Genomic DNA, 24,247 nt, shown 5'->3' with positions numbered 1-24,247 from the left:
GCCTTTTGCAACGTAGGAATTCGAATGACACTGCCAAAGTAAGAGTGGACGTCAAGGTGATAGAGATGACAAACTTCTGAACGTGACCGGTGCTCAAGAGCATAAGGAAAGGTCGACAAGTCAAAGGTCTGATTTCCGGTCAAACCTAAGGGAAACCGGAAGTTCCTGGTTAGGTTCACCTCTATACCGGGTCCTCCAACTGACTATTGAAGAACCTGAGGTGGAGCTTCATGCAGGGAGGGCGGAGCTTACGGTTCCTCCCTCCCAATAGCAGAAGATGATTTTTTTCTATCTCAGCCAATCAGTGTCAGGAGATGATCAAATTTAAAGTCACCCCCTCCACCTGGCTGCAGGCCCAGCCTCCTGCAGAGAGGCGGGGAGAAGGGCGGGCCCTGGCCTCGTGCCCGCCAATCACAGCGGGCAGCTCGCGAAAGAGCGGGCGACGGCGCCAATCAGCATCCGCAGCCGCGGTCTAGCTGAGCAGTTGGCTACAGTTGTTGCAACTTTTTTCGAAAGCTGGGTTTCCCGGGAGATTCCAGACGGTGACAGAGCGGGGCCATGGCTAGAGGTATTTGTTAGGGTGGCCAGCGCAGGGGGACTGCCTAGGAGAGAGCCGCACTGCTGAGAATGCAAGGTGCGGGAGCGGACGCTCACAGGCATCCTCCTACGGTGGAGTGCGGGGACCCAGAGGGACTTGGGACTCTAGCTGCTTCCGCAGGCGGTTACCCTTGTTGGGCAGCGCTTTCCCCGTCTGGACGCGTGGGCGCCTGTGGTTCAGCCAGTCTTCCCGGAGCTGGTATATCCGTATGTCAAAGCTCATGGAAACTTGAGCGCAGCGCCCCTCCAGGGAACGTTGGTTACTGATGCCAGGAGCCTGGCTGCTGGAGGGGGGTAACCCCGAGGCAGGGCGCAGATTGCTGACATGCATCTCCAGCAGTGCGCGCCCCTGAGTCAGCTCTGTACCGTGGCGTCAGGCCAGGTCCCTGGTCCTTTTCGGGGTGAGAATCGGGTCCCCCAGGTGCCTGGTGGAGCAGCCCTTCACCCCTAAACCGGGCAGGACTTCAGCCTACTGGAGATGGCATGGGTGGATTCGTGCGGCCGCGCAAGGCAAATCCATCTTTGAAGACATAATTTGCTGTCAGGACAAAAGTCCCCCGTTATGCGGCAAAGGGATCTTCACCTGCTGGCCATTTCTAGCCGCAGTGGCACATGCAAAAGGACCTAAAACTTGAGGGTGACTGGAGAGTCAGTTTTGTTTGTTTGTTTTTGTTTTTATAACGTGGAATATTTTCTCGAAACACCAAGACCTCACGTCTTAGTGGAAAAGTACCTTAGTGCAGACTGCTCTGTAGAGTAACAATCAGATTAATTCGTCATTCATTCAGAGAATATTTATTGGGCCCATTGGCATGCTCTGCACCCTATTGCAGTATTTATTCTCCCAGCATTCCCACAGGGTCTTTAGAGACAAGACTTCTTCAGATACTAACCAGAAATGAGGTATAATGAACTTCACGTTAAAGTGTTTCATTACCTAAAGAATATTAACATTAGTTTCACTCTTAAACCATCCATCTATCCTGTTTCTTACACTTTCCAAGCACCTTTTTGGGTTTTGGGTTTTTTTTTTTTCTTTTTGTTTTTGTTTTTTGATACAGTCTCAGTACATAGCCTTTACCAAAATGCAAGTCATTATGTAGACCACGCTGGCATCATACTTGCAGTGATCCTCTTGTCCTTGGCCCTCAAATTCAGGGATTTTAGGCATACACCAAGCACCATGCCAAGTTTAACCTAAAAAAAACCTTTAAGTTTTATCTAGAAGTGTATTTAAATTGTCTGACTTAGTTATAAAAAGGTGAATTTCTACCTGTATCACCACCAAACACCTTTTTAAACTTTTTTTAAAGATTTATTTATTCATTTATTACATATAAGTACACTGTAGCTGTCTTCAGATACACCAGAAGAGGGCACTGGATCTCTTTACAGATGGTTGTGAGCCACCATGTGGTTGCTGGGAATTGAACTCAGGACCTCTGGAAGAGCAGTTGGGTGCTCTTAACCACTGAGCCATCTCTCCAGCCCCTTTTTAAACTTTTCAAACTATTACTTTTATTTAATGTGTAGGGGAGTTCTGTCCACATGTTTCTGTGCACCATGTGTGTCTACTGACCACGGAAATGAGAACAGGGTCTCAGATTCCCCTGAAACTGGAGCTATAGAAGGTTGTGAACAGCCATGTGGATACTAGAAATCGAACCTGGGTCCTCTGGAAGAGCAGCAGTGTTTTGTTTTGTTTTGTTTTTTGGAGCTGAGAACCGAACCCAGGGCCTTGCGCTTACTAGGCAAGGGCTCTACCATTGGGTTAAATCCCCAACCCCCGAGCAGCAGTGTTCTTGACCACTGAGCATCTCTGTATTCTACCACATGGTAGCATTCTGGAAACATTCTGATCTCCAAGGCCACTGCACACATGTAGTATACCGACATACATGCAGGCAAAGCACCAATGTATGCTTAAAATAATGAGTTTGGGGGAGTAAAACTTGATTTGATTGAGCTGTGTATAGGGTGATTGAAAGCCTTTAATCCCAGCAATCAGGAGGCAGAGGCAGCTGGGTCTCTGAGTTCGAGGTCAGCCTGGTCTAGAAATCAAGTTCCAGGATAGCCAGAGCTACACAGAGAAACTGTTTAGAAACATCAAAACAATAACAAACAGCTTAATTAAATTAGAAGAAAACTATTATTGAAATATGGGAATAATTATAATTGAGATCCAAACATTATTTCAGTTAACCTATATAAATCTGTATGTCTGTATAAACCTGTGAAACATTCTACAGAGGTCAAAGGTGAAGTCTGGAGTCACACACTTTAGCTGTGCTGTGTATTTGCTATGCCACAGCCTCCATTTCTCAGCTAAAGCTAAGGACAAAGTTGTTTAGCTTCTGCCCAGTATTTTGACTCTCACGGCTAGCTATGTGCTCCTAGGACCTGGAGCCTAACACTTGCTAGGTAAGCTCTCTTACACATCCTTCTCCTCTCTCTACACCCTGCCCCCACTTCTTCAGACAGAGTCTCTCTGTATAGTCCCAGCTGCCCTGAACTCACTGTGCAGACTAGGCTAGCCTCAAACTCTCACAGAGATCTGCTTGCCGCCAGAGTACTAGAATTAAGGACATGTACTACAATATCTGGGGTCTGGTTTTGGTTTTGTTTTCACGTGGAGAGTTTTAGATGGAGACTCACTCTGTAGCTCAGGCTGGCCTAGAATTCAGGCACTCTCCCTGCCTCAGCTTCCCAAGGACCTGGGTGTTAACTTTTTTTTTTTCCTTTTCTTTTTTTCGGAGCTGGGGACCAAACCCAGGGCCTTGCGCTTGCTAGGCAAGCGCTCTACCACTGAGCTAAATCCCCAACCCACTGGGTGTTAACTTGATTTAAGCCTCTGAAACTTACTGCTGAACAAACACATCTTTTCTAGTTCCTTCTGAACTCTGGCCAACTAGTTAGCTCAGCTGGCTGGCTCAAAACTCCTCCCCAAGCTGACTGATTCAAATTGTCATCTCTTGGCTTCTAACTGAATTGCCTCCTACCAACTCTGGCAATCTGTTCCAATCTTCTGGCTCCTTCTCATTCTCTGGCTTGTTCTGTCTTCACCCATGAACCTGTAAATACCTTGTTCCCTCTCTGCAACCTGTCTCTGTACACCTGCCCTGGTAAAAGTGCCATCTCTTCCTTTCTTTTCTCTCTGCACTGCTCTCTAAGTAGCCTCTTCTTTTCTCTCTGTTCCCGTGAGAGTTGAGCATATCCTATTCTGTCAGATCTTCCTCAGATCTGCCTCTCAATCAGACATCACTTTCAAACATAGGTGCTTCCACCTACAAATGAACTTCATTATTCAGGATTAAGGGTATGTGGTAATGGCATAGTCGCCGTGCTTCTGGATTCAAATCCCTCTGCAGTTTGGTTTGGTGTAGGGCTTGCAGGTGTGAACCACCATGTGCTCTATTTTGAGGCAGGTCAGCCCATCAACTCTCCTCATCTCTTCTGTTCCTTCCAAATGGGTTCGCCTTTCTTCCACGTTCAGTCTCTCAGCAGCTTAACACTACAGATTTCCTTTTTTTTTTTTTTTTCTCTTTTTTTTTTTTTCGGGGCTGGGGACCGAACCCAGGACCTTGCACTTCCTAGGCAAATCCCCAACCCCCAACACTACAGATTTCTATCACCTGATTTTTACTTCCCCTATTCTCCCATTGCTCATGGGATCAATTCTATAACAGTCCTCGTGGCCTACAAGGGCCCTCTGCCACCACATAGCAGAAGTGGGCTCCAATCTCATTTCTTCCTTCTCACAGTAGATAAGTCGTGTGTCCCAAGCCTCAGTTTCCGTAGGGGTGAGACAGGAATAATAAATAGTATGACCTTGGTTGGGGATTTAGCTCAGTGGTAGAGCGCTTGCCAAGGAAGTGCAAGGCCCTGGGTTCGGTCCCCAGCTCCGAAAAAAAGAACCAAAAATAAATAAATAAATAAATAAATAAATAAATAAATAAATAAATAGTATGACCATAGTCAGGAGTTTTAATTAATTGATGCTCACTGCAAACATTCAGGATACAACATCGTTGTCAGTTTATGGTCCTCTGAGGTCCTAGCAAGAATAGAGTTTGTATTTCTATGTTGTTTTTTTTCTTTTTTTCGGAGCAGGGTACCGAACCCAGGGCCTTGCGCTTGCTAGGCAAGCGCTCTACCACTGAGCTAAATCCCCAACCCTTCTAAAACGTCTTTACAGCTCAGAGTGGCTTCAAATCTGCAATCATTCGGCCTTAGCCTGCCAAGAGGAGACTGGAGGAGCCAGCCATGTACAGTTCAAATGGGATAGTTCCCATCGCTTGTTTATTTGCAGTTCTCGGGATCGAACCCACGGCTTCGTGTGTTGGGGGCTTGTGATTTATCACTGAGGGTCGCTTTTAGTATCTTTCTTTTTTTTTTTTTTTAACTTCCGGTAGTCTCCAGGATCCAAGGTGGGAAGTTAGAGTTGGGAGTAGGCCTCTAACTTTGATAGTTATTAAAGCAAGTAGATGAGGTGTTAATGCCCTGAGAGTGGCTTGTCCTGTAATCATCCTCAGTATAAGGCCTTTTAACAGGAGGGAAGGTGAAGAGGCGCCTGTAACAGCCCTTTATTGTGGATGTTGGGAGGTCCCTTGGGTTGGTCTTGGAAAACAAGGCTTTGGAATTTTAGCTACTAAGACATAGAGGGCCAGACTCTGGAAGTGACTTAGTCGTGTGGTCCTAATGCTAAGGCAGGAGCTGGGTACCTTCTGGTGTCCTTTGCGTCTATGACTTTGCATAAATACAGCAAAGCTTTGGCCGCAAGCCTTAACACAGCCACCGTACAACGGCACAAGGCAGTAAGCAGCCACCAGACTGCCTGGAATCCTGCCTACCTAGGCAGTTTTCTTACAGGGAGGGCCACAGGAACACAAGGTGGGTGACCTGCTTGCAAAACCCTTCTGCCTCCCTGTAGCTCCTCCCAATCTCAGTTTCTTCATCTGAAAGAGCTAGGAGTAGCGGTTTAGGAGTGCAGTCACTCTGGTCTGTTGGCTAGGGCCGGAATCTAGATGTGAGAACTTGGCCAGGTCCATCGGCCAGGTCCATCGCTTCTCTTAGCCTCAGTTTCCCCATCTGTACGAAACAGGTAATAATGGTGTCTGTCTTCCCCGGGCTATTCTGGGGCGTAAACAAGATAGCATGGCAGAAGAACCCCAGCAAACTTATCAAGGCTAGCCAGGGCTCCCAGGCTCCTCAGGGCCTCCTACCGGCTACAGGCTGAGTCTGCCTAGCTTTGGACGAGGGCCCATCACTTCCTGGTTCTGTGGCCCTAGAGCCTACCCCCCTACTAGGGTGCCCACAGGGTGGACACCCGGGCTCGCGTGAACATCCCACGCATGCAGACGCGGCCCGGGTGCGGGCTCGGGGCGCCGTGCAGTCGCTGCGCGGAGTGGCCGGGGGCGCGCGCGTGAGGGGCTGCGCTGAGCCAGGATTGGCCGTCGCGAACCCTCGCGCCCGCCCCGCAGGCGCCTGGCAGCGCCGCCCCAGCCCCCGCCGTCCCCGGCCTCGCTCCCGGCCCCGGCTGCGGCGCGCGCGGGCGCCCGGCCTGCTGCGGGCCATGGGCGAAGCGGGCGCCGTGGGGCGCCGCCGGCCCTTTCCCGGGGCGCCGCGGCGGCGCTGGTGGCGGCGGCAGCAGCAGCAGCAGCAGCGGCGGCGGCAGCGCTGGTGGCCGGGCCGCGGCGAGGGCGAGGGCGCCGGCCGTGCCGCCATGGGCCTAGCCGGGCTGCAGGTGGGTGTGTCGGGCCCGGGCGCATGGGGTGGGGCGGGCGCAGGAGGCCCCGGCCGGGCCGGGTGGGAAGGGCGCCGCGGCTCGGGCCCGGGCCCCGGGACAGCGCAGCCGGGCCCCCTGCGTGCGGGCTTGGAGACATGGCTGCGGCTGGCCCCCGCGGTCCTGCGGCCCGCGCCGCCGCGCCCTGAGCGCCCCTCCCCCGCTTCCCCCGGGTCCCCCCTCTCCAGGCAGGAAGATGTGCAAGCCCCGCGCGGTGGAGGCGGCGGCAGCGGCGGTGGCGGCGACGGCCCCGGGCCCGGAGATGGTGGAGCGGAGGGGCCCGGGGAGGCCCCGCAGCGACGGGGTAAGCAGGCTCCTTCCCCGCACTGAGCAGCGCGCCTGCCGGGCCCGGGCCTCGCGCACGTGGGCACAGCAGGGGGCCCCCCATCGGTGTTTGCGGGCAGGACTGGCCTGGGGCAGCTTCTTTCTCTGCCGCCTCGCCACGAGTGGTCCGGTTCCACTGTGACCCTGGCTGGTAGTGTCTGCCCTCGAAAAGTTTGACTGTGGCCTGGTGGCATTTCCAGCCCCTCCCGAGACCTTGAGTCCTGGGAGGTGGCAGCCTTCCCAAGGGTGTCCGGGGCTTGCTCTCTCCCCTCTAATAATCAGAGTGTCTGACTTGGGTGTTTAGTGGCTTATCAGGCTGCCAGTTTCTTACCAGGCTGAATTGTTTCTGGGGAGAGCCCACTCCGAGGAGAGGCTCCACACCCAAAGACACCAACACAGCAGTGACCTGTACCGACACCCCCACCCCACCCCACCCTACCCTGCTCCAGTGTTTGCTGCCAAGGTGCGGTTTGCAGTGGAGTGACCGCCCTAAATGCGCTGGCCGGCAGCCTGTGCTCTCATTGGCCTCCCATCACTCAGCTACAGTACTGGGAGGTGCTGAGCTGCAGTGGCTTGAGAGGGGCCAGGCCTGGCGCAGAAGGTTCAGGCAGGAAACAAGCCCTCCCAGTTGGCCTCGGCACCCTGTGGTTAACCAGGTTCCCTTAGGCCTGTTTCTGTGCTAGTGGCTGACTCCCTAGCCTGGGGGGCTAACCCCTGACTCAGCCCAGCCCTTCGAATCCAGAGTCAGTTTTCCCTGGGTCATTCTGACCTCCCTGCTGCTGGTAGGTTAGCTCTTCCCTTAAATGGACTGTACCTTCCTTTAAGGTCTTGTCCTCCGCTGGTCAGACTTCTCCCTTAGGGACTAGGTTTTTAGAGAAGGGTATGTTTCCCCCAAACTTGGGACTTCAAAGTCTGCCGCTTCTCTCCTGAGAGAGCTCTCCTGGGGCTGGCATCTTCTGGTTGGCATGTCGTGTAGTGGTGATGAAATCTCTTTTGTATTCTTACTTCCCCTTCTTCCCTTAAAACGCTGTGGGATTGTCTTTGTTTCTCTTTCAGAATATTGTGTTTGTCTTTCCAGGAGAACGTGTTTGCTGGGCAGTCAAAGATCTATGCCTACATGAGTCCGAACAAATGCTCTGGAATGCGTTCTCCACTGCAGGAAGAGAACTCCGTCGCACATCATGAGGTCAAATGCCCGGGGAAACCATTGGCCGGAATCTACAGGAAGCGAGAAGGTAAGTCCCGAATGGCCTCTTTCTGCCTTCAGCTGCTCAGATTGTACACACTCACACTCTCACACTTCTTCCCAGTGCCAGGCGTGAGGGAGAGAGTAACCATGTTCCTCCTCACGGTGAGAAGCACATACAGGTGGAGAGGAGGCGGATGTGTCAGGGTGTGTGTCCTGTGGTCTGACAGGTTTTTCCTATTCTCACAGAGTTAGCATATCCTTCAGGCGTGTCTTGCCACAAAAAAAAAATAAATAACACACCCGACCTGCAGTTGGAGAGGCTTGAGATTGTTAGAAATGGCAGAAAGAGTGAGTCCAGGTCGTACAGAGCAGGCAGCTGCCTGCAACGTGAAGTAGACCCAGGGGATCAATTAACTTACTGCGTATGGCAGGGCCTGACCCCGTTTCTACAGTTTCTTTCCATTCAGGCGGTCCGTGTTACTTTCCGAAATGGTATGCACTGTGTGAGATTTTGAGCTGAATCATGGGCGGGCGGTAGAGCTTGGTGGGTAGAACACTTGACGAGCATGTGAGACTCTGGGTTCCATCCTGGGCATCTTACAAAGGGGGGTGGGGGAGGCACAAGGGTGTGTGGAAATTCTGTGGAAGCCAAATTGCAGTGATTTCAAAACCAGCATGGCTTACAGTATGATACTTTGTCCCACCCCCACTGCCCAGAATAAGGAGGATTGGGATGTGGCTCAGTGCTGTAATGTTTGCCTAGCGAGCATAAGGCCCTAAGCTCAATCCCTAAAACCCCAAGGCCCACTCAGCTCTGCGAGCAAGGCGGGTCATCTAAGAAGCTTGCCTTCTTCCAGACAGGCCCTCTTAGAGCCTCAGTGAGGAAGGGCTCCTGTCTACCCCCATAGTTCATTCCTGTGAATGAGTCCTGCCCTACTGAGCAGGGCGCCCCCGGCTACCAGCAGTTTTTTGGGATGAAAGTGTGTTCACCAACAGAAACAGAAGTGCTAAAGCCCAACCTCTCAGGCTGTCTGTGAGAACTAAGGGGGGGAGCCCTGTGCCTGTGGAAGGAGCCTCTCCACCCCCATGTATGGGGCTGTGCTGTCTGCCACTTGGAAGGAGGAGACTTGGGCAAGCTGCCATTCTTTTGTGAGTCCTGGGTGACATTCCTGTCCGTTGAGAGGAGTCCTGTCTCACCCATTGGGCTGTTTGGATGTAGAAGGGCCTTGAGATGCTACGGCTGTAAGCACAGTCCCACCGCATTGCCTTATCCTTCACATCCTTGTGTCTGCAGCTGTCAGGAGGGTACCTGCTGCCCAGGCTTGGCCAAAGTCCCCGTCTGGGGCCTTAGCCACCCTGCATCCCTTCCAAAATTGGGCAGAGTGAACATTGTCCGTGTGCTGCTGGGGGCTTACTGATTCCTGGTGCTGTTAAATGGGCAATAATGAGAATTTGGGGTCAAGTGTACATTGGAGTCTCTGAGAAAGGTTACCGTCTCACCTAACTGTGCTGTGGCACAGATCTCCTCGTAGGCGTCAGCGGACCCTGTGTATTCATAGGCGGGAAGGATGGGAAGGAGTGGGGCTGATCCAGAAAGGCTTGGGGGTTTTTGTTATAATTACATTTGTTTGCTTGTTTGTTTTGTACGTGGGTGGGTATCTGTGTGCTACGTATACGTGCGGGGGAAACTTACAGGAGTCATTTTCTCCTATGAAGAGCCTAAGAATCCGATTGGGGTAACTAGACTTGGTGGCAAGGGCTTTTACCTGCTGACCCATCTCATTTTCAACCGCACCCCCTTTCCCCAGCTTTTCTTTATGCCTGTGCTTGGAAACTGAACACAGGTCCCCCTGTTATGTGGGTCACTTTACTGACTAAGCCAGCTTGCAAGCTTTACCTTCCTGGATACCTGTGATACATCTTTTTCCTTTTTGTTTGCTGAGCTATGATTCAGCTATCGATGTTTCTATGCTTGTTTTGTAGAACCTGGGATAGAACCCAGAGAGTGGGCAAGCACTCTACCACTGAGCTAGCCCAGGTCTTTATTTATTTTTATTTTCAAGACAAGCTCTTCTGTAGCCCAGGCTAGCTTCAAACTTCCCAAGCAGCTGAGGGTGGCCTTCAACTTATGTTCTGCCTCCACCTCCCACGTGTGCTGGGATTACAGGCCTGTGCCACCACTCCACAGTTTACTCGAGCTCCCTCCCCAGATCCAAAGTGTGCGCTTGGGTGATTTTTTTTTTTTTTTAAAGATTTATTTATCATATATAAGTACACTGTAGCCATCTTCAGACACACCAGAAGAGGGCATCGGATGCCATTACAGATGGTTGTGAGCCACCATGTGGTTGCTGGGATTTGAACTCAGGACCTCTGGAAGAGCAGTCAATGCTCTTAACCACTGAGCCACATCTCCAGCCCTTTTTTTTTTTTTTAAGTGCGTCTGCAGTCGTACAACTGCCACCTCTAAGTCCAGACCATTTGTTACCCCACAAAGCACATACCCACTAACACTCACTCTGCACTCCCCATCCCCCCACAGCCTTAGGCAGCCTTGAAACTCCTTTCTGGGTCTGCAGCTTTGCCTGTTGTGGGCATTTCATGCAAACGAAGTCATGACAGAAGTCATGACACGTAGCCTTTTGTGCTTGGCCTTTTACTCTTTACTCAGCGAGCCTCTCAGAGTCAGTCCTTGCCGTGCGTTCGTGGTGTGTGTCAGTGCTTTGTACCTTTCTGCTGCTGAGTCGTAGTCACCCCCAGTATGTGGACACACCACTTTTCAACTATTTATACACTGACCGGTGTTCGGAATGTTTGCTCTTTCAGCTAATGTGCATAAGCTACCACATTTCACGGACAGATTTTTTTTGTGTAGACATGTGTTTTTAATCCTCAGTCGATGCCTGACCGTGGACTTGTTGCTGGGTCATAGGATAATTCTACGTTTAACTTTGTAAGGGAACCTCAAAATTGTTTCCTAAAATTGGTGTGCCATCTCATATCTCTGGGTAGCATATTAGTTTGTTTACTTTAAAAAGTAAATCATTAAATCCATTTTTTAAAAATAGCACAGTTCACCAGCACCAGATCTGCGCACGCTGTTATCAGCAAGGCTCTTTGTTGTGTGCCTCGTGACAGGGTGCGTGCCAGTCTGCCTAGGTGCCGTCCGGAGAACCTCTGGGAGCCTGGGACCTCCACCTCTTTTCGAAGGAGGCTTTGTTTGGCTAAGATTCTGAAGTAAAGCATGCCAGGCAGTGAGGGGAGAAGAGTCTGGGCTCTGTCCCCTGGCTCCACCCGCCAGTGTCTGGAAGCTGAGACTCAGGCTGTCTCCCATGCCCACATACAGAGGGCCAGGCCCTGTCTCCAAGCGCTTCTGCTGGGTTGGCTTCCGTGGACACTGGCATAGTAGGCTCCAGCGCCTCCTTCCTGGCCCTGACAGAATGCTCCTGTCTTAGCCTGTCTTAGAGCACGGTGCATGGAGTAAATGAGTCCCTGTCTCCCACCTATCCCGTGCAGAGAAAAGAAACGCTGGGAATGTTATCCGAAGCGCTGTGAAGTCAGAAGAACAGAAGAGCAAAGATACCAGGAGAGGTCCCCTGGCGCCTTTTCCAAACCAAAAACCTGAAGCAACAGAACCTCCAAAAACTCCACCCCCGTCATGTGATTCTACCAGTGTAGCGGTTGCTAAGCAAGCCCTGAAAAAGCCCCTCAAGGGCAAGCAGGCCCCTCGGAAGAAGTAAGTAGCCTGGAGCCCTTTCAGCACAGCACCACTTGGTTCCCAGGGACCTGCTCCCTTGACTATTGTGGTTGTGTAGTCCACTGCCAGGCCGGCCTCTCCTCTCCTGAGTCATCTCACTTTCTGGTGTTTCCCTGTGTGTGCGTCAGGGTCCAGAGGTCAAGGCCTCCCTCCCTATCTCTTCCCCAGAGAGGAGTGAGCAGCTGTCCTTGGAGTCTGGGGCCCGCCCAGGTAGATGAGCAGATGTGCACCTAGGTCCCAATGCACAAAAGTGTCGGAGGAACAGATTTACAGGGAGTCGCCCCCTGGGTCTGAGCGGGGCAGCAGGCCTCATGCTTATTTTCTTCCCTCCCCTCTTACCCAGGTCTCAAGGGAAGACACAGCAGAATAGAAAACTCACAGATTTCTACCCCGTGCGAAGGAGCTCCAGGAAGAGCAAAGCTGAGCTGCAGGTAAGGTCTGATGAGCTGCAGCTGGGAGGGGCGCGGAGGCCAGGCCCGTGGGTTTCCTTTAGCCTGTGTCCACCTGGACCCTGGGGTGAAACATGTAGCACAGGCCATCCTGGTGCAGGAGGCATACTTCAGACCACCGTGGAAGGAAGCCTTGTGACTTGTTCTTCATGGCATAGAAAGGTCAGATGGGCTTTCCCAGGATGCTCTGGCAGTGCGTTTGGAGCCTGCGGGGAAAGCTGCCTGTTCTTTCTTTTCTTTTTTTTTTTTTTCGGAGCTGGGGACCGAACCCAGGGCCTTGCGCTTGCCTCTACCACTGAGCTAAATCCCCAACCCCTGCCTGTTCTTTCAGGAGCTTCTCCTGTCTTCAGCTGAGAAGTTCCGCTGAGAACGCTAGCTCGGAAGTGCTCACTGCTAGTGGTTGACTGCACTCTCCTGTCTGTAAAGTGGTCTGGTAAAGTCCAGGGATGGAGACACACCTATAATCCTAGTATTCAGGACGGAGTTGAGAGAACTGATGGATGTTCTGATGAGAGTGGTCTGGTCTGAATAGCAAGTTCCAGTCCAGACAGGGCCACATAGCAAGACCCAGCCTCAAAAAAGAAAAGAGACGGTAGCGAGTTGTTACAAAGATGAAAGATGGGGATCCACACACATGCAGTGGCGAATCGCACACAGGAGAGTGAGGGCAGAGCTCCAGTTCGAGGTCCTCCTTGGCTGCATAATAAAACCCTGTCTGAAAGCAAAACGCACTAATAAAATGGCCGCCTGGGGCTAGAGGCACAGCTTATTAGAGTCCTGGCTTGTCATGTTCCAGAGGGCCACAGCTTCCATCCCTAGCCCTGCATAAACTGGAGACGGTGGGTCTTGTCTACAATCCCAGGACAGGGGTAGACACAGAAAGGCCAAGTGGGAGGAGGTGCTACATGCCTCTGATTCCAGTACTTGGGAGGCAGAGGCCAACCTCGTCTACAGAGTGAGTTCCAGGACGGCCAGAGCTGCACAGAGAAACCCTGTCTCGGGGGAAAGAGTTAAGGCTGCGTTACATAGAGAATTTGAGGCCAGTCTGAACTAGATGAGATATTCTCATAAAAGACTTTGTTCTGTAATGGTGTAGGAGTGCAAATGGCAGCGAGCTGAGACTGTCACCCTCCCTTGCTTCCCAGTATAGTCCGTTCCCGTCTGCGTCTGCCTATTTCTGGCTAAATGTGAAGTGGCTTATAGGGAGGAAGGTAGCCAGTCTGGGCAGCCCCACGCCCATGTATGCGGTACCCAGTGGGCAGCCTTATCAACATTGGTGCAGTGGGGTGTGGTTATTCTCTCTGTTCTGAATCCCACTTGGATGCCCAGGGCGTCAGGGTCAACACCTCACTCTCCTTTAAGACTTTGACTCTGAAGGCTTCAGATCACCTCAGAGCAGGGGAGAGGGGATTGATTTGGGCAGCCTGGGTGTTCTGTATGCTGCTGAGGTCCCCTCAGTATCCGAGATGGCAGATCTGCATGCAGAGCTTCAGGTTAGTGCAGCTTTATCCAGATCAAGCCCAAGGGAGGGGGGCTGCTTCCCTCCCTCCCCACCTGCCCACCCCACTAGCTTTCACTTCATTTCTTGTGAAAGGCAGTGCCTTGGCCAAGAATGAGCTGTTAGAAATGCCTGCCAGCAGTGGGACGGTGTGCTGGGTCACTCTCAAAGGCTGCATTGCAGAGCAGAGGTGGTGCCTGCCCACAGAACCCAGAGCTCCTCCCAGCCAGGCAGGCGGCATGGCAGGCCCCACACGGGCAAGTGCTGCTGGGTGGGAGTACCTAAGTCAGTGGTGCTAAAGAAAAGCCAGGCTCTTGTGCCTGGAGAGCGGAGGCCGGAAGGCTGCAGAGCTGCAGGGGGACTGCAGAGCTCACCTGCTCACTGCAGCTGATAAGCAGGCAAGGATAGCACACCCTGTTTCCAGATAGATAGAGCAGGAAGCAGCACCAGCAGGCAGGCACCATGCTGTGCCCCTCTGTTTGTCTTGGCTCTGCTGAAAGAGCACTGTTCCCCTGTCGCTGGCATGGCAGGGAAGTGACAGCTGCCCGTGGCGCCATGGATGTGACTGTTGCTGGCAGAGTTTGTATTCTGTTGACTGCAGAGAAAGCTGGAGGGCATGGCAGTGAGGTCTGTCAGGGACTGAAGTTCCGCCTGCTCACCTAACTAGGTTAGTCTAGGGGCTGAGTAAGTGGACTGAGAAGCTGTACTTGACCAGTGGCCAAGAGTGAAATCAAAGTACCAAGTGGTGGGACACCTTGTGGGGCTTAAGAAAAGCTGCTGGGGCAGAACCAGGTCCAGAGTTCAGAGCCGGAGGGAGCTATTTAAGCACAGGGCAAGCAAGCCATAGGGAAATGCCCCCAGCCTTGTGGCTGCCTGGCTGGCCTGCTCCTCTGTGGGGGGCAACTGTACTGCAGCAGAGGCAGCTCCCTGGCTGCCTCCTCTCTGATACTCCCTGGGGACTGCAAGGAGCCATCTGTCCTTCCTGTCCATCTTCCCTCAGACCTTGCCTACGCTGAGAAGACCCCTAGGTAGTGCTGGAGTGCAGCGGTAGAGCCCTTGTCTCACATGCATGAGGATGCAGGTGTAGTCACCAGTACTGTCAGGAGGACGAAACCTAACTCTGCCTCCTTTGGATGGTTGGTGAGATGGAGTAGTTTGGTTCCGTGGTGAGCCCAAGGCTCCTTAACTCCAGAGCAGAGGAAATAAGCAGGCACATGGATCAGGGAAAAGGTCACACTAGGCAGGAAGGACAGCTGCTCCGTAGCCTAGAGGCTGGAGACCGGGCCTTCTGGAAGAGCCTGTTGTGTGGGGGATGGGTGGAGGGGAGACATTGACGCCTGTACCTTACAGAATCTATCCACATAAGGAAAAGTCCTGCACAGTGACACACGCCTTTAATCTCAGCACTCAGGACGTAGAGGTGGACAGATCTCTAAGTTTAATTCCAAACTCTCAAAATAGAAAAGTTTAATGAGTGGACGGGTAACTCACATTCTGGGTGAGGTTATGTCTTGTTTTAATCTCATTAAGTTCCAGGCCAGCCTTGACACATAGTAAAAGCCTAGTTATTTATTTATTTTTTAATTTTTTTTTTTTTCGGAGCTGGGGACCGAACCCAGGGCCTTGCGCTTCCTAGGCAAGCGCTCTACCACTGAGCTAAATCCCCAACCCCTATTTTTTAATTTTTATTAGTGTTTGTTTTCCAAACAGTGTCTCTATGTAGCCCCAGCTGCCCCAGGCTTATAGTTCTGAAAGCTTATAGTTCTAAGAGTTCTTATAGTTCTAAAAGAGCTGGGTGTGGTGGTGCCTTTCAAAGTAACAATAATAACAATCTTTTCAGAACATTCCTGTGGCAATAGGTAAAGAACTGGGTATTGTAGTGGAAGCCCTGAGACTCCGGAGATGGCTGTCAGATAATGGCTTGAGGGAGGACAGTAGGGGCTGAGGAGAAGGTGACTAGATCTCAGACTGTCCTGAGGTCACCCGTTCACACTCCCTCAGCACTGTCTCCATCACACATCCCAGGGCCTGTTCCAGGGTAGGTGTGGACTGAATGACTGGCTAGCTATGTCCTGGTCCCAGGCTCTGCCTATAAGGTCTAGCAAGGGTGTGAGTTCCACAGGTGGCAAGACCTCCACGGATGGCATCAGCCTCGAGGAAGGCCCTCCGTGCTAGTGAGCCAGAGCTGTGGGCACCTGGTGTCTGTAGCCCCTCTTGTTCCCTAGCATCTTGTGTAATGAGAGGGCACAGTGAGACGGAGTAGCAGCAGGAGAGAACCTGTGGTGGTTCCCTAGCTCCTCTGTTCCTTGCTGTGTTGTTCTGCTGGTTAGGAGCACAGGCATAGCTCAGAGAGCTGGCATAGACCTCCAGGGGGAGTATCGGTTAGCTTAGCCAGGAGGGACAAGGAGCAGGTATGTCCTGCCTGTGATCTGCTCTGCTCAGTTCATCCATTTATTTGCTTGGTGGTGCTGGGCATTAAAGCCATATATATGCTGAGCAAACATTGATTCTTTTTTTTTTTTTTTTTTTTTGGTTCTTTTTTTTTTGGAGCTGGGGATCAAACCCAGGGCCTTGCGCTTCCTAGGCAAGCGCTCTACCACTGAGCTAAATCCCCAACCCCACATTGATCCTTTTTTGCCTCCTTTTCTATTTTCCTTTTTATTTTGAGACAGGCTTTCACCAGATTGCCCTACGCCGGCCCACATCTCACTTTGTAACTCATATTGGCCTCAAATGTCTGAAAACTGTGCCTCAGGCTCTTGAGCAGCTAGGATGGCAGGCGTAGGCCACCATGCGCATAGTGAGGGATGGTCACTTCGTAAGGAGTCAGCCTCCAGGTCTTACGTTTACTTGTAGCAGGGGCATTCGTGAGCTGTGGTTTGTGTATGGTGATCAGAGAGATTGTACATTGTTCTAGGGATCAAATTCAGATGGTCAGGATGGCCAGCAGTTGAAGTGCCTTTGCACAGTGAGCCTTCTCGACAGCCCTAGAGTCCTGTTTCTTAGATCCTGGTGAATTAAAAACCATTTTTTTAAAGTACTCTACAGGATAAACTTCATGTTTAAGCCTCTGCAACAAATGCCCGAGACAGTAAAGGTTCATCTCTGTTACTGTGGCAGAGACTTGAGGCTGTTAGTTGACGCCTGTTGCTTCGGACATCATGGGGGAGCATGTGGGACAAGAGTGCTCTCCTGACTGCTGAAAGTGAGAGACTAGGCCGGAGTCTCACTGTCCCACGCAGAGCAGATTCCCAGGGACCCTGGTAGGACCCACCTCTTAGTGGATTGAATGTTTCCAATGCTTACCATAGTGTGGGCCGGCCAGTTCTTCACAGGGACCCTTGGGAAACACTGAAGATCCAGACGACTTAGGTATGCTGATGCCCATTCATAACCCACACTTCCCAGGCTAGGGCAGGAAGAACGTGAGTCAAGGCCAGCCTGGGCTTACAGTCTGAATTCCCTGACTCAGAACCAACCAACCAAACACACACCAAAGACTGAAAATACAACAGGCCAGAACTGTGTGCCTCTTGTCCAGGCAAGGCTGGGTGATGGCTGCTCATGGCAGATGGTCGAGGAGAGGTTGCTGAGGGCAGCACAGGTTGGCTGTGGCGTGGCATGTGAACACTAACACTGTTCTTAACTCCACACAGTCTGAAGAAAGGAAGAAGATAGATGAGCTAATTGAGAGCGGGAAGGAAGAGGGCATGAAGGTAAGGTCCTCTCCACACAGCAAGACACGCCCCAAGACTGCCTTGAGTGCACATGCTCAGTGTCAGCGCCAGACCCAACAGCTATTGTAAGCAAGCACGTCAGGAAGGTGCAGACTTACTGAGATGTCCGGGGTGGGTCACCCACTTCACTCCAGTGTTTTTATCTTTTTGAAATGAGTGTTTTGCTTGTGTGTGTGTCTGTATACCACATGTGGGCCTGGTGCACCCACCAGTCAGAAGAGGGCTTGAGTCAATCCCCTAAGACCAGTAGCTGGTTAGGACTTACTGTGTAGATGCTGAGAATTGATCCCAAGTTCTCTGGAAGGACAAATGGGTTTTTTGTTTGTTTGGTTTTGGTTTTGGTTTCTTTTTTTTTACTTTATTTACATTTATTTTATGCTGAATTTATCCCCGTGCCATGAGTTTTTGTTTCTTCAGTTTCTTCTGGGATATCTTTCTTCTGTGCAACCTCCACTTCTGACTTTGGAACACTCTGTTCCTTCTCAGTGTGGCAGGGGGAGCTCATGGATGGATTAATCCGGCCTTGAGCTCTGTAATATCATCAGCACATTGCAGATACTTGTTCGCCTGAATATGTTCAATAATAAAGAATCTACGTCTAAACCCTGCAATTCATCACTGTCTACACTTTTAAGCATGTGCAGCAAAAATTCAGCACTCTCTTTTGGCCACCATCCCTGTGTCCAGCCCCAGCGTTTGGCTTGGGTGTATCTACTGACTCCACCATTATACTGCCGGAATGCCACACACTGTGTCTTTAAAGTGACAGCCTTCAGATGCTTGGGGGTTTTGCGGATATGCATACCCTTGATGGCCTGGGAAGTTTCCAGGGTCTTCTTAAAGTGAACACGAAGGTTTGAACCTCTTGACTTGCATGATTTTGTGGGGTTTTCTAGGTCAAGGGAGTAGCAAACCGTCTTCACAGGTCACCTCTGTCCGCTTACAGGAAGAGGAGGACAAAGGTTCTTAATTGCTGAGCTATCTTTCAGCCCCGTTTATTAATGTAATTTTTTTTTAAAAGACTTATTATATATAAGTACACTGTAGCTGTCTTCAAGCACACCAGAAGAGGGCATCGGATCTCATTACAGACTGTTGTGAGCCACCATGGGGTTGCTGGGGTTTGAACTCAGGACCTCTGGAAGAGCAATTGGTGCTCTTAACCATTGAGCCATCTCTCCAGCCCTATTAATGTAATTTTTAAAAAGATTTTTATTTAATGTGTGTGTGTGTGTGTGTGTGTGTGTGTGTGTGTCTGTGTGTGTATATCTTTCTGTTTTATATAAATGGAGTAGGGCTACCCACAGCCCAGAAGAAGACATCAGATCTCTTGGAACTGGAGTTACAGCTGCCCAGTGTTGGGTGTGGGTGATGGGAACTGAACTGGGTCCTCTGCAAAAGCAGCAAGCACTCTTGACTGCTGAGCCATCTCCAGCCCCTTTCTCTTTCCCTATGTATTCCTGGAGCTCCTCATTCTGTAGAAAAGGTTGGTTTCAAACTCACAGGCTAGATCTTCCTGCCTCTACCTCTAAAATGTTGGGATTAAAGGCCCATACAACTACACCTGGCCTGGGCAATTAAATAAAAAGAAAAATTGCAGTGGGAATGGAGGCAAAGTTTGTTAGCCCATCTGTCTACTCAGGAGGCTGAGGTAAAGTGGTCTTAAGACTGTAAGATCTGGTCCCCAGCTCCGGGGAAGGAAAAAAAAAATGTAAGATCAAGTCTTGCCTGGATTATAAAGTCAGTTCGATACAAAAAGGGGCTAGAAATGTAGCTTTTGGGTCCATGTCCACCTCTCAGCTGGGCACAGCCTCGGGGGGAGGCAGAGCGCTGGCAGTTCTACTGTGCTTACCCTACACCCAAGCCCTCAGGGCCACTGGGCAGGGAAGTGCCGAGGCTCAAGGTTGGGAAAGCTCAGTCAGAGGTGTGGGAAAGCCAGAGCTGGCTGGGGTTCCCTGGACCTGCGACAGCTGTGGGGTTCTCAGACTCTTGGACATCCAGGTGTCCTGTGAGTCGAGGAAATGCTGAGAACAGAGTCTGGGGGCAGTGGGCTATGGCCTGTGGCCAGCGTTCATCCTGGGACCAGGGGAAAGCACAGCTCTGGCTTGTCCCAGCGGTCATGAGAGTTCTTAGCTTGGTGGAGGAAGGCTTGACAGCTCAGGGAGGCCTTCTGTGGGAGAATTAAGCAGCAGCTCTGTAGCTGAAGGCCCTCTCCAAGGCTCTGCTAAGGAGGTCTTGATGAAACAGTCCATGGTTCTTTTTTTTTTTTTTTTTTTCTTTTTTTTTTCTTTTTTTTTTTTTTCGGAGCTGGGGACCGAACCCAGGGCCTTGTGCTTCCTAGGCAAGCGCTCTACCACTGAGCTAAATCCCCAACCCCTAACAGTCCATGGTTCTAAAGGAACTGTTTATTGGCTGTTCATGGTGGAGAATGGATGCTTGCTGTCCGGTACCCACTTCTCAGGCTAGACCAGAGATTACATATCTTTTGTAGGGAGGGATGCTGGGAAGGGAAGGTTATTGGCCAAGCCCTCAGGACCACTAGGTACCTTGTTAGCATGGAGGACTCTGTTCTGGGCCTATGTGACCATAGGTCACTCTTCCTTATGTGAGGAGTGTGGCATGTGTCCCAGGCCAGGAGTCTAGCAGGGAACAGGGAGTCACCTAAGTCTCAGGTGTGTGCCCACCAACGGGTCTCAACCTGCTGGACCCTACCACGCTTCCTGGCATGGTTGACCGTCCATCAGTAGCTCAGTGATGTGCCTGCAGAGCATCAACAGAGCCCTGTGTTCAGTCCCCAGCACTCACCCCTAAAGAAGGAAAGCAACAGATAATTACACAGAGAGGATTAGTCTATCCCTGGGGCCAGGTCTAAGGAAGGCAGGCACTTTTCTCCACGTGGGTCTTGCTTTGTGTTGAGGCTGGGGATTTACTGAGCCCTGTGCATGCTAAGCATGTGCTGTATCAATGGGCCCCAAGACATACATCTCAGTGTGTTTTGGCTGAGGGGCTGTACCTCCAAGGTGTGCTGGTAGATGGATCTGTTCTAGGAGTGAAGGATCAAAAACCTTTTCTTGGGGCTGGAGAGATGGCTCAGCGGTTAAGAGCACTGATGCTCTCCCAGAGGTCCTGAGTTCAATTCCCAGCAACCACCTGGTGGCTCACAACCATCTGTAATGAGATTAGATGTCCTCCTCTTGTGTGTCTGAGGACAGCTACAGTGTACTCACATACATGAAATAAATCTTTAAAAAAACAACCTTTTCTTTCCACCTATAACCGAGACTCAAACTTAGTCCTGGGCCCTTGGAGCAGCCATCTATTCTGTAACTCCCATGTGTGAGAGAGTGAAGAGAAATACCAGAAGTTATTGGTGGATCACAGGAAGTGCAGGACACTGGCCTTGCTCATCACCCAGTGAGCAGAGACCCTTATGGACCAGAGTCCCCGATGTCACCATTTCCTAGCTTCATGGCCTTTCTAAGCCTCATTTTTCTCATCTGCAAAATGGTGTTTGCCTACTTAGCAGATTTCAGCTGGGAGCCAGACTTACAACTTTGGGCAGAGTGGAGCTCTTAGTGGGATGGAGTGGGTATGGCCTGAGACATAGTGCACACAGTAAAAGCTATGAAGCCACGGTGCTGGTGGGTTTTATTTTTATTGATGTCCAGCCAGTAAAATTGGCAAAAAGTATGGTTCAAGCCCCTTGGAAGGCATCACGCCTGTTGACACCACTCATATTTTTGAAGCCATGTTGTCTTGTCCCTTCCTGACAGATTGATCTAATCGATGGCAAAGGCAGGGGTGTGATTGCTACCAAGCGATTCTCCCGGGGAGACTTTGTGGTAGAATACCATGGAGACCTCATTGAAATCACCGATGCCAAGAAGCGGGAGGCTCTGTATGCACAGGACCCCTCCACGGGCTGCTACATGTACTATTTTCAATATCTGAGCAAAACCTACTGGTGAGTACGAGGTGTGGGGTGGGGGAAAGGCAGACAGCCGGATGCCCAGGGCCATTCCCGAGTCTGATCAGTCTCCTTGCCTGTTACAGTTAGATCAGGTCTTACTATGTAGCTCTGGCTGGCATCAAACTGAATCGTCCTCCTGCCTCAGCCACCTGAGTGCTAGGTTTGCAATTGAAATCATTGTCCAGAGATCTGTTCCTTCTCCTCAGTTAGCTTTGGGATTGGAGCTCTCCTTCAGCAGGAGAGGACTCAACCCCTAGAAACCTGCTCTGGTCACAAGCCCTTTCCCTCTGGGCATTTGTCTGCAGAGGAGCTCTGCAGAATGGTAATTGCTCCTTCCTGGTTGAGGTCAGGAGAGCCCATTTGTATCCGTTGATGTGTTTGAAACACTAGCTACTTCCTGGACTCCAGAGAGAGTTCTTGGGATTCTGTTCCCAGGCTCTGCATGCAGGCCTTTCTGGCTTTAAAAGTAGCCTCTGGAATTAACTGTCTCCCAAGTGAGGCCTCCCAGCCAGGTTCAAAGCCTCTTTTTTTTTTTTCTCGGAGCTGGGGACCGAACCCAGGGCCTTGCGCTTCCTAGGCAAGCGCTCTACCACTGAGCTAAATCCCCAACCCCTCAAAGCCTCTTTATCAGTGTAATCCCCTCACTCTCCCACTATGCCAGCGTGGATGCCACTCAAGAAACGAACCGCCTGGGGAGACTGATCAATCACAGTAAGTGTGGGAATTGCCAGACCAAACTGCATGACATCGACGGCGTGCCTCACCTCATCCTCATAGCCTCCCGAGACATTGCGGCCGGGGAGGAGCTCCTGTACGACTATGGAGACCGGAGCAAGGCCTCCATCGAAGCCTACCCTTGGCTGAAGCACTAACCAACCATGTGGCCTCCCTGCCTCCCTGCCACCCTGCCTCCTTCAAAGGACAAAGTGCCCTCAAAGGGAAATGAATTTTTTACACACACACACACACACACACACACACACACACACACACACACACACACACTCACACTCACTCTTAGCTAATTACTTCAAATGTTTTTAAAAAGTATATTAAAGATGCCTTTTCATGTAGTATTTAAATATCTGTTACAGGTTTCCAAGGTGGACTTGAACAGATGGCCTTATATTACCAAAACTTTTATATTCTAGTTGTTTTTCTACCTTTTTGCATACAAGCTGAACATTTGTGCTTCCCGCGCAGTGTAAGACTCGGCACAGGTTTTAGAGAATGGAGTTGAACATGAACTAGGAAGCCGGGCTCTGCCCAAGATGAAAGCCAGGACTCCCCCGCACCCCACGTCCGAGGACAGGCCGGTGTGAGGGTGCTGCCACCCCCACGCACAGCCTGGACGGGATGTCTCCAAGCTCTTGTTCTCCTCAACGTCTTGACAGGTGTACACATTGACGTGTATGAATATTTTTTAGCAAAAGTTTCACAGTAAGCTAGTCTTCCCCTCTGCTTTCTCCAAAGCTTACTGAGCCCGGGGCTCGGAGGCCCGGCCAGGAACAGACCTCTTCCACAGGCTTACGGCTTTTCCAGGCACCTTGAAGCATCAGGGTGGGCAGTCAGACTAGAGGCGGGCCGGGAAAAGCACTGTTCTCCTGCCCAAGAAGGGCAGGTCTCCTGAAACTGCATTAATTCTTTATAGAAATGTGAACACTGAATTTATTTTAAAAAATAATAATAAAAAAACAAAATAGTAAAAAAAAATTTAAAAAGAAAAAAAATGGAAAAAAAAAACCCACAGAAAACAACTTAACATGTATATAGGTTTTGAAGGGAGTGAAATGAATGCAGTTTTCTTTTCTTCTGGGGTTTATTTTTCTTTTTGGCTTGGCTGGTTGGTTTGTGTAGAGAAGATTTGAGATGGTACTCTATTCTAATCAAAAGTGAGGTTTGTAGTGGGACCAGAAATTACTAAGCCCACACCCCCTCCCCAACCCCAATTCTGCTACGTGGGAAGTTCTCTACCTGCTGTCAAGGCAGAACCCCTGGTCTCCCGTGAAGATGCCGTCAGTCCTGTGGGCATCAGACACCAGATGTGTTTGGCTCTAGGGTACCTGGCAGCCCGCAAGGCTTAGCAGCCAGAGATCAGGAGGATCCTTCAGTTGTAACCTGTGATAGCAAGAGTAGGCTTCCTTCTCCCTCCTTGGGGAGGACTAACCATTCACCTTCAGTCCAGGGGGCCTGGGGTTCAGGAGCCAGGTGTAAGAGCCTACCCTTGTCCCCAGTACCTCCATCTCCCAGCCTCATGATGGTGCTACCTAAGAAAGTCTTCCCCGCACCCTTTGCTAGCCCAGTCAGTGGTCAGACTTGGAGGAGGATCCGACAGGAGGGTGTAACTGTGAGATAAAATGTCTTGGTTGTACCTGTTTGTGGCTTAGCTTTGTATTTAAATAGCAAACAAAAAAAGGAAATAAACTTGAAACTTATTTGTCATCTTAAAAATAAAGCAAAAAAATTAAAGTATTTATTTCCAGGCAAGGGCACCTATGTATGTGGTGTTGTTCTTAGTAAAGTGGAAGTGGGATAAAGGGGGAAAGTTGACTGGTTCGCCCTCTAAATGTTCTTGCTGTTGGGGTTGGGGATTTGGCTCAGTGGTAGAGCGCTTGCCTAGGAGGTGCAAGGCCCTGGGTTCAGTCCCCAGCTCCAAAATAAAGAAAAGAAAAAAAAATGTTCTTGCTGCCGAGCCTGACTACCCAAGTTTGATCCCTGGTGCGCACACTGAAGAAAGTGGGATCTAATTTCCTGCAGAGTGAACTTTGAGGTTTTTCCTAGGGAGCTAGAGTTCAAGCATGCTTAGAATTTGGCTTCTGATTAACTTATAAAAGGGGGTATTCAGAGGGTTCTTGGGAAGGTTGGGGATGTATTACTACCTCTGGGTAATGGTCAACATGTAACGTATATCCTAAGTGGTAGCTACTTAACTGCCATGATTGTT

At 50.7% G+C, this 24,247-nt stretch overlaps 1 protein-coding gene across 12 annotated transcripts; it reads left to right on the top strand.

Moving 5' to 3' along the window:
* Window positions 1–427: 427 nt before the first annotated feature.
* On the top strand, window positions 428–23,795 carry Kmt5a (lysine methyltransferase 5A). 12 transcript variants are annotated; one of them, XM_006249328.4, is made up of 8 exons: window positions 428–568; window positions 6,568–6,683; window positions 7,782–7,938; window positions 11,409–11,628; window positions 11,993–12,080; window positions 17,253–17,312; window positions 21,107–21,297; window positions 21,965–23,795. In XM_006249328.4, the coding sequence occupies exons 1-8, from the start codon at window positions 559–561 to the stop codon at window positions 22,173–22,175; spliced, it is 1,053 nt and encodes a 350-aa protein (XP_006249390.1). In that variant the 5' UTR covers window positions 428–558; the 3' UTR covers window positions 22,176–23,795. The 12 variants fall into 12 exon arrangements, 11 of the variants coding, with proteins under 11 accessions (XP_006249390.1, XP_017453947.1, XP_063127749.1 ...); XM_039089771.2 differs by lacking the exon at window positions 428–568 and adding an exon at window positions 597–634; XM_063271675.1 differs by lacking the exon at window positions 428–568 and adding an exon at window positions 4,758–5,487.
* The last annotated feature ends 452 nt before the right edge of the window (window positions 23,796–24,247 follow it).

This window comes from Rattus norvegicus, chromosome 12, assembly GCF_036323735.1.
Source record: "Rattus norvegicus strain BN/NHsdMcwi chromosome 12, GRCr8, whole genome shotgun sequence".
In the NCBI taxonomy this organism is placed as follows: domain Eukaryota; kingdom Metazoa; phylum Chordata; class Mammalia; order Rodentia; family Muridae; genus Rattus; species Rattus norvegicus.
This window is presented reverse-complemented; position numbering and strand designations above follow the sequence as displayed.

What these genes read in the sequence shown, in the direction of transcription:
- Kmt5a (XM_063271675.1), top strand. Translation starts at nt 5,340, where the DNA reads ATGACTTTGCATAAATACAGCAAAGCTTTGGCCGCAAGCCTTAACACA. An exon ending in GAGGGCCACAGGAACACAAG is followed by an intron (nt 5,488 to 6,567) that starts GTGGGTGACCTG and finishes CCCCCTCTCCAG; the next exon opens with GCAGGAAGATGTGCAAGCCC. An exon ending in GGAAGGAAGAGGGCATGAAG is followed by an intron (nt 17,313 to 21,106) that starts GTAAGGTCCTCT and finishes CCTTCCTGACAG; the next exon opens with ATTGATCTAATCGATGGCAA.